We start from the raw sequence: 12,987 nt of genomic DNA, 5'->3' as shown, positions 1-12,987 counted from the left end.
GGTCGAATGGATGCTTTCCCGCATGTTTAGTTTCCAAGTAACAGGGCTTGTTATCATGTTTTGGTCTTGATCATGCACCTTAGATTGATATGCTGGAGGTACAAGGCATTGAGGAAAAATGTTTAAACCCTCAATGCCTATCTGATTCAACGGAGTTAAACATAAGTTATTGCTGTTACAGCGGACAGAATATCTGGACAGAAATACTTTGATACATAACACACACACTGCAGGTCTTCTCAGGCAAGTTAAATGGCTAGAAGATTGTAGAAGGATCACCGGAGTCCAAATCATAAAGAAGCTCAAACAGATTAGAAGATATCTCATTATATTTTCTGTTAGGTTTCAAGAAAAACTCAAATATAATCTTTTGCATACATCATCACATGTTACAACAAATCATTTGTACATGCTCTGCAACAACTGCCCGTGAAAAGGGGTATTGGAGAAAATTCCAGAGATGCAAAGCACTAAGTTTAATATCCAAATATTGCAAAAAAAAAACCACTTGGTCCTAAATGGAGTAACTGAGATACAGGTCTAATTAACCCTGTTTTAACATTGCTCTCCCAACAAAAAACACTTCAAAATACGATCAGGAATGCCTTCCATTAGGTTGAATAAGTGACCAACCCCAGGAAGCTCATGATAGTGGATCCAAGAAAGCTTTTCACCAATGTAACGCTGCAAAGTCACCGGCACTAATGCATCCTCATCCCCTTGCCATATATGAACTGAAACATCATTGTTAGGAAATGGGTTATTGAGTTCCAAAGGATCAAAATCCCACTTGCCAAACATGACCATCAGGTCTCGATGTAGAGACTCAAACAATCCTTGCTGCAATGCTGCCTTCAAACGCTGCAGAGGCAAATGAATCAGTAAATAAGGAGAAAACAAATCTTGGATCCAGAATCAGGCATAGTACCAGTATCTTTTAATTTGGAATTCTTTGTCTAATCTTAGCATTGGTTTATTGAGAAAGAGAAAAGTCAATCAACCTCAAGCAAATTCCACAATTCAATTTCGTTAAGAACAGCATAGCATTCTGACTTGACTTTTGAAAATGGTTTTTTCTAGGAAAAGGAGAGATCAAGGTCTGAGATGGAAACCAAAGTCAGTCAACCTCAAGCAAATTTCGAAATTCAATTTAGTTGAAAAACATAGCATTCTGACTTGCCATTTGAAAATGGTCGTTTCTAGGAAAAGCAGAGGTCAAGGTCTGAGTTGCAAACCACATAAAATAACATAAATAGACAAGAAATTATAATTCACTTTCCAAAAAGAAGTGAGAGGTATAAGGCCTAGATCAAGGAAAAATAAATACTTCAGCAGATCTTCCACTTGCAGCTAATTTGCGGCCTAGCTCCCGGTCATGCCTGTTCAGAGGTTTCCATGTCCCTTGAATAACGCTTGAAGAAGGAAACCATTTTTGGGTATTCCACCAATAAGTCAGCCAAGGGGTATAATAAGCAACACGAAGTGCCCATTGATCCTGTCGGGCTTGCTGATAATAAGCTTCTTTAGATAAATTAACTGGGAAACCAGGCCACCTGTAGTTTATTACAGGTGCTAAGAGTGCAGCACCCGCTAACCTGTGTTACCATCATTCATATTTCAATGTTATTAAAAGTGCAGAATCCCAAAATTTCTTAGAAAAGGATCTAACACAACCGTTGTGTTTCTTAACTATAGTCACAGAGACTGCAAAGTTCTCTGTGTGCACCCTATTTAGTATTATATCAACTATAATATCATAGACAATAGATGCAAAGTTGGGAAAAAAAAAAGATGAGAACCTGTGTGGTATATATTTGAGGGATCCCCATATCGCGTGTCCCCCAAGGGAGAAGCTCATCACATAAAATTTGGGACCAAGATCAAGTTGGTCTGCAAGCTGTTCAATATCTAAAGCCGCACTTCTTACAGATCGCTTAGGATGAGGATCGCTTTCTCCGTACCCAGGCCTGTCGAAGGTTACAATGTACACTCCCAGCTCTTTCACAATTTCCTGCAAAACCTTGATGGCTTTAGAATGCCATTACTACAAGCTCACCACCATCAACCACTGAATTGGGTGTGGCAAAAGAATGCCATTCTGCAATTACCTCAGAAGCTGGAAAGGTATCATTTCTGGATCCTGTAAAACCATGTGCCATAATGATCTTATACTTTGCTCTCTCTCTGGGAACTCCACTTTCCCTGTAGGCCAAATGTCTTCCATCTTGAAGCCGAATACGAGGGGCAATAACTGGAGGGCCATTCAGAGATCCACAGATAGCAGAAGGGGGCGGCTGGATGGACTTGTATGCCCATGCAAGGAACCCCACCATTAAAACAATGGCTAATTTTCTCAATATACCTGAAATGATATGTTGTTACCTTCGCTTAACACTTTGAGTATTTGAGTATGTTAGCTCATAAAATAGGGAAGGCATTCAAAACTACAACAAAATTGCCATTAATGATCAGAAAGAGCAGAAAACAATTTTAGGTTAAACTAACTTACCTCCACTCAATGCATCAGATCTTTTGTCCGACTTGCCCTTTCTGGTATGGGCTCGGGCAGCTGCAGCCGAAACTTTTCGGTTCCCAGCAGCCATATTCTATAAAATATACTATGCCTCCCAGAAAACTAAAATAAAGAGAAAGAAAAGGTGCTTATCTCGGCAGCCTTCCAATAAAATCGACCACACCAAGAGGGCTCAATGCATATGGAAAATACCCAAATGCAAAAACAGGGCATTCACTATGCTTCCTGCCAGGATTTTCCCTGCCAATAAATACAACAGCTGAGACGCTCCTCAATTTCTTTATCCTTAAACAAAATTCTAATCCTTTATCCTTAAACAAAATTCTATGCATGCTCCTATCTAAGGATAGAATTCCCCCCGGTTAGGCCAAAATGTGAATCAACTCTACTGTACATGTTAAAATCCAAACACCAAGAAGCAAATCAGAGAAATCTAGGCAAGCCCAATTCAGAAAAACCCAAAAATGTCACATACAATATCATGCAAAAGCCCCCTCTTTTTCTGGTTTATGAATGTCCAATAGCAATTATCACAAAACTTACCTACAGAAACGAATCTCCAATTGCAATTATCACAACACTTACCTCCATCTCGGTTCTGAGTTCAGGCATGCAATATGATGAAGTTGGAGCTATAAATGAGGTTGAAACAGAGCAGAATCCCATCGCATACTGCTTTTCCAAGAACATAACGCCAACATATGGGTTGCACGTCAGATCTGCAAAATGTTCTCACAACCAATCGTTTCTTCAACTTTAGACGCTACCAAACCTCGGTTAGTGTCGAGTGCGTCACCTTATTTTGAACAAAGTAGGGCTTGTTGAGTGGGTGTGGTTGTTGGAGCTCGGCCTCTGCTGCCTATCATGTAAACCAGAGCTTTCAAAAATGTAGAACCTTATTATTATATTTGATTAGTTGCCTATAAATAATGTAAAGCACACCTTTCAGGAATGTAGAACCTTTCTATTATATTTTGATGAATTTGGTCACCCACCCGTGGCATCACTTTCAATGACATCACTGGAGTGTTTGGTGAGAGTCAGCCAAATCAAGGTAACCGAGAGTGGTAGTTAAAACCTTAAATCTGGACATTGGGTGCCATAGAAATTGACTATCAAGAGCAAAGAAGTGGATCAGGAAGATATATGGGAAAAATCATTTATTTTCATTTTTTTATTATATATTGTTACAACACTGATATTTTTAACCTTTTACAGTGTCAAAATTATAGTGACCTCGGGAGGCTTTTTTCCAAGCTTTTTGAGCATAGCGATAAAATCTTAAATCAAAATAAATAATTTGTTTCTTTAAGTCTGATAGACTTGGTCGCAGCAGACGTTAACCACCACCACCATCATCATTATCATTATCAATTAAATCAAAAATATTTAGTTTTATTTTTTATTATATATATATTGTTATTAATTAAATAAAAATTGACTATGAAGAGCAAAGAAATAGAAGAAGATATATTGGGAAAAATATCTATTTTCATTTTTTTTTATTTTATATATGGTTATTAATTAAACAAAAAATATCTATTTTCATTTTTTATTGTATATATATTGTTATTAATTAAATAAAAAACATATGACTGATTATTATCATTATCATAATTAAAAAAATATTATAAAAATTTATTTGAATAAAAAATATATGAATAATAATTATTATTATTATAGTTAAAAAAATATTTTAAAAAATTAATTGGAAGCTGACATTAAATTTTAAAATTGTATATTTTATTAAAAATAAATAATAAAAATTCTTATTAATTAAATAAGAGAATTACATATATTAAATTGACTATCAAGAACAAAGAAATGGAGGAAGATATATGGGAAAAATATCTATTTTCATTTTTTTATTATACATAAATTGCTATTAATTAAATAAAAAACATATCACTGATTATTATCATTATCATAATTAAAATATATTAAATTGACTCTCAAGAACGAAGAAATGGACGAGGAAGATATATGGGAAAATTATCTATTTTCATTTTTTTTTATTATACATAGATTTTTTCAGAGAAAAAAAAGCTATATGTATTACATGAGAAATATAAAGAACTGAGATACATCCTTTTTCAGAGAAGATACAGATCAGAGCTGCGATCCCAAAAAGACATGAGCAAATAAAAACCTATGATCTAAGAGATATTACATAATGTCTATGATATCAAAATTGATATTATCTGAACTCAAAAACTCTGAATAATTGAGACTGTCTAAATTGCTATTAATTAAATACATAAATTGCTATTAATTAAATAAAAAACATATGACTGATTATTATCATTACCATAATTAAAAAATATTATAAAAGATTATTTGAATAAAAAAAATAAGAATAATAATAATAATTATTATTATAATTAAAAAATATTTTAAAAAATTAATTAGAAGTTGACATTAAATTTTAAAATTGTATATTTTATTAAAAATAAATAATAAAAATGTTTAATAATTAAACAAGATAATTACATATATTAACTATTGTTTTCTTAATTTTTAAAGAAAATTATTTTCAAACAAAATTATTATAATTAAAAAAATATTTTAAAAAATTAATTGGAAGTTGACATTAAATTTTAAAATTGTATATTTTATTACAAATAAATAATAAAAGTGTTTATTAATTAAACAAGATAATTACATATATTAATTATTGTTTCTTAATTTTAAAGAAAATAATTTTCAAAAAAATATGGAGACTTGTTAAAATATATTTGGTGAATATCAAAGTCATAACTTCATTAAAAACATATTTAAACTATAATTCTATAACATTAGAATTTGAACTATCTTAAAAAAAAAATGGTTCATAACATATTTAAACTATAATTTTATACCATTAGAATTTGACTTGTCTTTAAAAAAAACCAACTCTACATTTATGAACCCACCTACAAAATTCATAGATCCTTAAATATTCATACTTATTTTATATATTAATATTTAATCTCTTATAAAAATTATCATTAAGTAAACAATATTTCTATATTAATACATTTGCATATTAATAATATTTTTAAATAGTTTTAAGAGATTGTTGAATGAAATTACTCACTTAGTATGATATTGACATATTTTTTTAGCTAATTATAATTATAATAAGGTAATATATTTTATCTTTAAATAAAACTAATGATGTGATTACTCTGAAAGACATTTTCATTTATAATATAGATCATAAAAGTCTAAAATCTAACAGAACCAATAATGGTTAATCTTTGAAATGTTGTATCAGCAGAATATTGATAGAAAAAGTAAGTTTAATTGTGTACATGAATTCTCCATAGTAATATGTAAATTTAGTTTGGAAAGGAGTCGGACCCGGAGGAATTGCTCGGACGATCAAAAGTGGCGGGCAAAAAAAATTCAAAAAGAAATGGACTAGAAAGATATATTGGGAAAAATATCTATTTTCATATATATATATATATATATATATATATATATATATTATTAAATAAAAATATCTATTTTCATTTTTTATTATATATATATATAGAGAGAGAGAGAGAGTGTGTGTTATTAATTAAATAAAAAACATATCACTGATTATTATCATTATCATAATTAAAAAAATATTATAAAAAATCTCTCATAAACTTAATATAGATCATAGAAGCCTCAATTCAACAATTATAAAAAATAATTTCAATAAAAAATATATGAATAATAATTATTATTATTATAGTTAAAAAAATATTTTAAAAAATTAATTGGAAGCTGACATTAAATTTTAAAATTGTATATTTTATTAAAAATAAATAATAAAAATTGTTATTAATTAAACGAGAGAATTAAATATATTAAATTGACTATCAAGAACAAAGAAATGGAGGAAGATATATGAGAAAAATATCTATTTTCATTTTTTTTATTATACATAAATTGCTATTAATCAAATAAAAAACATATCACTGATTATTATCATTATCATAATTAAAATATATTAAATTGACTATCAAGAACGAAGAAATGGACCAGAAAGATATATTAGAAAAATATCTATTTTCATTTTTTTATTATACATAAATTGTTATTAATTAAATAAAAAACATATGACTGATTATTATCATTATCATAATTAAAAAATATTATAAAAGATTATTTGAATAAAAATCTTAAGAATAATAATAATGATTATTATTATAATTAAAAAATATTTTAAAAAATTAATGGGAAGTTGACATTAAATTTTAAAATTATATATTTTATTAAAAATAAATAATAAAAATGTTTAATAATTAAACAAGATAATTACATATATTAACTATTGTTTTCTTAATTTTTAAAGAAAATAATTTTCAAAAAATATTATTATAATTAAAAAATTAATTGGAAGTCGACACTAAATTTTAAAATTGTATATTTTATTAAAAATAAATAATAAAAATGTTTATTAATTAAACAAGATAATTACATATATTAATTATTGGTTTCTTAATTTTAAAGCAAACAATTTTCTAAAAAAATATTAAGACTTGTTAAAATATATTTGGTGAATATCAAAGCCATAACTTCATTAAAAACATGTTTAGACTATAATTCTATAACATTAGAATTTGAACTATTTAAAAAAAAAAAGGTTCATAACATATTTAAACTATAATGGTATACTATAATTCTATATCATTAGAATTTGTCTTCGTCTTCTTAAAAACCCCACTCTACATTTATGAACCCACCTACAAAATTCATAATTCTATACCATTAGAATTTGACTTGTCTTTAAAAAACCCACTCTACATTTATGAACCCACCTACAAAATTCATAGATCCTTAAATATTCATACTTATTTTATATTTTAATATTTAATCTCTTATGAAAATTATTGTGAAGTAAACAATATTTCTATATTAATACATTTTCATATTAATAAAATTTTTAAATAGTTTTAAGAGATCATTGAATGAAAATTACTCACTAGTATGATATTGAGATATTTTTTAGCTAATTATAATTATAATAAGGTAATATATTTTATCTTTAAATAAAACTAATGTTATGATTAATTTGAAAAACATTTTTATTTATAATATAGATCATAAAAGTTTAAAATTTAACAAAACCAATAATGATTAATCTTTGAAATGTTGTATCAAAAACGTTTAAAATAGCTAAAATTATGAATTTTGACCGTTTTACTTGGATTCACACAAATCCTTACCAATTTTTTTCAAAATATAACCAAAATTTCCATAACTTTCAAGAAAAAGAAAACATAATTTTTAGATACCCCTTTGGAAATGAGTTGTTTAAGAGACGTTGAGTAACTATTCTATGTTTGCAGCGATATATCTGATCCATTGGGTTGGGTAGAAACAATGAATCTGCTGGTGCCAAATTGGGCTCTAGATTGAAGCCACGGGGTGGGGGCATCTGTACGTTTCAGCGGCGGGCATAGGGGCGAATTCTCGCTGACCTCTGCACGCCAAAGGAGGTTTCGACAATGATGCGGCAAAACATGTGGAAGAGGAGGCCAGCCAAGTAGGGTTGGAAGGCAGGCAGGCATGTATTGATTCGTTCATTATGGATGAGGGCCTCGATGGCGAAACGTAAGGCAAGGCGCTTGGAAGCTTTAAATGCTTGAGATCCAGGAAAGAATGGCCTTCGGCGACCCCGAAACCGTCGGAATTGCCGTTCTACAGAACCTGCCAATCCACCGCAGAGTTCCATCTCGCACTTTTAGGGTTTAATCTCGTAGCCGTTCTTGCAAATAATGCGAAGTTTTTGAAATTACGGCCAGCCGAAACTTAATTTGGAAGGCTTTGAAGCGTCTAGATTGTCCTTGTTGCCTCCGGTCAAGGACATCGTCCAGGACATGAAGTACGGTGTGGGGTGGATTTCCAAAAAGAATAGTTTAAGGTAACAAATAGCTAGTGTGTTATAGGGCATTTAACGTTTTTATGGTAGTCTTTTCACATACATGACTTTCTATGTCGATCTTGAGAGCTCAATTTCGCTGCCCATGTCGATTCAACAAGGTGAGGGAAACTCCGTCGCCATGCTAGCATCTGTGCGCTCCCTGTCATGCTGACATGTTCAAACAAATTTTCGGATGCGTGCGTTATGAACTTCCAGGGTCTCCTGCCATCGTAGTTTCCTGTTCGCCCGCGACCAGATCTGCGAATCGAACCCTGCCTGGAACCTGCGAACATAACCTCCGCCCGCGCTCCACCTGCAAAGAGAACCCAACAACCCCTTTTCGCTATCGAGCCTGCTCCGCTTTTGAACCCTATCAAACCCAGAGACTGCCTTTCTGGCACCGCATTTGTGATTTTGATCATCCAGTACCTCAGGCGCGCAAATCACCTGCAGATCACAACCCCTGCTTCGCTTTCGAACCCTATCAAACCCAGACACTGCCTTTGTGGCACCGCATTTGTGATTTTGATCATCCAGTACCTCAGGCGCAAATCACCTGCAGATCACAACCCCGGTTCACGCTTTGATCCTTTGATGCACCGCATTGATGCCCTAAGGTACTGAACGAGACCCATGTATTAAAAGAATTATAAACCATTGCAATATTTTACTAAAATAAATTTTATAACCCTGCCTGTGTACTCCAAAGGCCTGTGTACTCGACGAGTCTAATTTCCTTTGTGAACCATTTCATAACGAAAACTGGGTGCGCAATCTTGCCACAAAATCTACTAATCACTTCTATGTCAAGCATTTCTAGAATATCCAAGATATTCATGTTTTCTCTAACCACCATTTTCCCCTTGTTCCTTCATGGTATGATGCACTTATTCTGCGTCTTAACCTCAAAATTATTGTGCATTTGGCTTCCATGATTGATTTCATTTTGTTCAACTGTTGGATAGAAAGGAAGAATCAATAAGAGTTCAGACAACTTGGTCTATGCAATTGAGCAAGGGAGACAAACTTGTTGACTTACTATCTTGCATAGGCACGAGAACATGAACAATGCCTATTTTCTAATAATCCATCTCCAGATGTCGTAAAATTGAAGTGATCGATGGCTTGATCCGTGCTATCATGGTGATAATAATAGAAACTCAGATTCAATATCGAGCCTATTGTTGCATATAAGATGTCATATAAACCTCAACTCAAAAATACTAATGAAGTCAGAACAATACTATTTGAAGTTTGGTAAAACTTCTAATAAATTATATTAGAGACAATATGTTTGCAATGTAAGAAGCTCAAACAAGAAGCATCACAAGTGGACCAAGATCCCCCAATTGATCGAGATGTGCCATATTTGAAGGCCACTTTAAGTGTAATTGATATTGATTTCGGGCAACTTACTAGGAAGGATGGTGCCTAGTGAATACATAATTGTGGTGCCATGGAACCTCAGAATCTCATTCCCATCTGCCAGGCATCTGGGATGTTTCTTGGGCAATTTGCTTGCCTTTGACTTAATCATATCACGAAATTCCTCGAAACTCGCAAGTGTTTTCTGCATGTTGTGCACCTTCAGAACTCTCTCAATTCTCCCATGTGGGCTTTCAATTTTCAGCCAGCTTGTTCTGAAAATTATCTCCAAAATGTTCCTGGAAGAATCCCCTTACAATAGCTCTGTGACTGCAAAATCATAAAATACAATTACCATCATAAGCATTGTGAACCTTATCCAAATCTCATGCTATTGAGAAACACAGTTTTGGGAACACTATACATAAACATCATTCTAAAAGCAGAAAACAATATATATTCTCATAGTTTCAGAGACAATAGTTTCATTCATTCAATCATACTGAAATGTAAAGAAGGTCTGAAGCACATTCTTGTCTGACTAAAATCAATGCACAAGCATTGGATTTAGGTTCTTACCAGCATGTTTTGCAAGGTGATGAGTTTCAAGAGCTTCCATTTTTCCAAACTGTTCTCCACACTTCTGTCAGGCTACCTCACTAATCAGTTCCATTTCACGACCATTTGCAAAACGAGGAGTGGAAGGATGACTATTGTTTGATGAAGAGGCATTATGCCCTACAAAGGTAAAGTCACTTTGATAGCATCCCACATTAATCTTCCCATCTCTAGATCATGGATTATTATTGGGTGTCCCAAGGCCTGGAGTCCTTGTCTTGATAGTTCCAATGACAGCAGAACCATTGCCTCCTGACAATCCAGTTATCTTTAATTCACATATGGAGTTATTCACAATCATGACCTTGTGTGACATGGGATTCAAGAATTCGTGACTGCCAATTGATCTAGGACTGCAGCTAGTGCTGGGAGCCGTCTCCGTGGCTCTAGTCTTGTTGCCATGAATTACATTCTTGAGATTTGCAATGGATTTTGAGTAGCCAGAACGGTTCTTTCTGGGCACAATTGTTGCAAGATGATGATGCTTGGGTTCATGCTCAGGCTCCGATTTAAACTGCGAGGAATTATGTGGGTCATATACATCATCAAACTCTTATTTACATTGCAGGGACTTCCTCAAAGAAAACCATACAATCGCCATTTTTTAGCTGAAGATTCTCTTGCACTGGATCAATTCTCGAGACCCACGATGATTACAGAACCTCTCCTCTTGCACTGGATCAATTCTTGAGACCCACCATGATTACAGAGCCTCCAATGTGCTTTATTTCTACCAGTCTAGTTTAGAAGAGCATAACCCCGTAATGAATCTCCATGACTTGCTTCTCAAAAGATAAGGAACAACTCTTTCTCCACAACAAGCCCAGAATTACAACTCCCATTATATCCACAACCTAATCTTGACTGGCACTTGACTTGAAAACAGATGTAAACATTGGTTTTTGTCCAATATATTTTACTCAAATGCCAACCACCATAACTCACATAGCCAGATATTATGTCTTGTTTAAAGGCCCACTATTACAATGTTTTGTTTCTACCTGTTTGCCCTGCTGCCATGGAGGGTCCAATGCCCAAAACAAACAATGAAAATCACGATCAACAAAGTTGACCCCTAAAACAAGGGCAACAAATATCATGCAAGCCATAGGAATTTAATGCCCCTATGGCGGCCTTTTCACATTACAATAGGATCAATTCACAGGCCGTTCCTAACTAACATTACTAAAGAATCTGAGAGTAGGAATGAAAATTACAATAGGATGCATTCACAGGCCAATGTCCATTTAAAAATGGGAGAAGGGATAACCTCTGCTGTACCGCATTGATGCCCTGAGGTACTGAACGAGACCCATGTGCTTCAGATCTAGGAATTTCCATGAACAATTGCTTTGAAACAGAAGTTCTCATGCACATTTGAAATGATGAATATAGAGCACATATACCATGTAATGAATCATTCATTTAATACGTAAATTTTACAATCTTTTGAAAGGAAATGGTTGGGCCATAAAGTTGTTAATAATTAGGTGTTGCTTAAAATTCTCCTAGAATACAACAATGCACTGAAAACTGAAACATTGAGACCCCTAATGGAAATGCTCTTCATTTCCTATTCCTTCATTCCTGAGATGTTGGTTGTTCTTTATGCTTGGCCTTCAAACTTTTCATTCCACTTTTCTTTTCTTTTTTCATTTTATGGTCATGCTAAATTTCATTTGCACTTCTCTGCTTGCACTTACACTCATGCATTTATGGAAAACATTACATTTATAGATTACCATTCAAACTCTGTTGTCTTGTAGGTGCACCTTTATTTTTTTTTAATCTTTTTCTCTTTCTCCTTCAAATACTCTAGTTTATTTCCATGTTTCATCTATGTTTGCTTGTTCTCTCTTATGTGTTTTTACAGTTTTCATATTTGACTTTTGGTCTTTTTAAGTCTATATCAGATTTGGTCGTTGACCTATTGATAATGATCGTGATCTGCAGTGTAGTGGTGATTTTATGGAGCCAAGAATGACAATTGTTTCATAGAAAGGTGGAGAAATCCACATGGAATTTGCCAAAATACTCCTTTCAGAACATGTTGGCATTTTGTCTACCTCTTAACAACATATGGTTTCTTGTTTACAAGTTGTTGGTACTGTGCAATTTATTTAAGGAACCCGACTGAAATGCCAAGCAAGCTCTGAAAGGTGTTTTTTGATAAGCTCATGTGGCACAAATATGGAAGATGCAGTTGCAGCAAAAGCGCATGTAAATGGTTATAGAAAATCCAGATCTAGGTTCGTAGGTATAGGCCTACAATAATAAAAGATCTGGACCTTTTTGGCCATTTCATTGAACTCAGTGAGGGTAAAACATAGTCTGGTGTAATGGATGCTAAATATGTATTTTCATATTATGTCATGAGTTCAAAAGGAGTGGGGATCAAATGAGAAGATTTAGAGAAAATTGCAACAGTTGTAAGCAAGTACTTTATAATATATATGTTCAAAGAAGAGTTCCTTTCCAAATCACAATATCTGACTTGCCATTTGTTTGTCTATTTAATCAGATTTTAAAAATATTGACTGTTAAGAAACCCTAATTCTGAATATTGCTCTTGATAAACAAATATACA

The 12,987-nt window shown here is 32.8% G+C and overlaps 1 protein-coding gene, 1 long non-coding RNA gene and 1 pseudogene across 4 annotated transcripts; 1 reads left to right on the top strand and 2 right to left on the bottom strand.

Moving 5' to 3' along the window:
• Window positions 1-306: 306 nt before the first annotated feature.
• Window positions 307-3,468, bottom strand: LOC149219685 (uncharacterized). Of its 3 annotated transcripts, none has more exons than XM_089384451.1 (7): window positions 3,330-3,448; window positions 3,119-3,205; window positions 2,510-2,773; window positions 2,109-2,362; window positions 1,800-2,011; window positions 1,328-1,595; window positions 307-861 (listed from the first exon to the last, which is right to left on the bottom strand). In XM_089384451.1, the coding sequence occupies exons 3-7, from the start codon at window positions 2,601-2,603 to the stop codon at window positions 556-558; spliced, it is 1,134 nt and encodes a 377-aa protein (XP_089240577.1). In that variant the 5' UTR covers window positions 2,604-2,773; window positions 3,119-3,205; window positions 3,330-3,448; the 3' UTR covers window positions 307-555. The 3 variants fall into 3 exon arrangements, with proteins under 3 accessions (XP_089240577.1, XP_089240576.1, XP_089240575.1); XM_089384450.1 differs by having other exon boundaries at window positions 2,510-2,758; XM_089384449.1 differs by having other exon boundaries at window positions 3,119-3,468.
• Window positions 3,469-7,802: 4,334 nt separating this feature from the next.
• Window positions 7,803-12,709, top strand: LOC149219683 (uncharacterized). Its single transcript, XR_016249248.1, has 2 exons — window positions 7,803-9,034; window positions 12,354-12,709. It is a non-coding gene; the product is annotated as an uncharacterized LOC149219683 (long non-coding RNA).
• On the bottom strand, window positions 9,507-12,347 carry LOC149219684 (uncharacterized; annotated as a pseudogene).
• Window positions 12,710-12,987: the final 278 nt, after the last annotated feature.

The sequence above is a fragment of the Pinus tabuliformis genome, chromosome Q (genome assembly GCF_031772625.1).
Source record: "Pinus tabuliformis cultivar Carrire ecotype Pingquan chromosome Q, CPIR1, whole genome shotgun sequence".
In the NCBI taxonomy this organism is placed as follows: Eukaryota; Viridiplantae; Streptophyta; class Pinopsida; order Pinales; family Pinaceae; genus Pinus; species Pinus tabuliformis.
Note: the sequence above shows the minus strand (reverse complement) of the source record. Positions and strands in the feature narration are given on the sequence as shown.

Coding starts and splice junctions, on each gene's coding strand:
- LOC149219685 (XM_089384449.1), bottom strand. CDS start 2,603: ATGGCTGCTGGGAACCGAAAAGTTTCGGCTGCAGCTGCCCGAGCCCAT. Junction 2,363..2,509: donor ATCTGATGCATTGAGTGGAG/GTAAGTTAGTTT, acceptor ATATCATTTCAG/GTATATTGAGAAAATTAGCC. Junction 2,012..2,108: donor ATACCTTTCCAGCTTCTGAG/GTAATTGCAGAA, acceptor AAGGTTTTGCAG/GAAATTGTGAAAGAGCTGGG.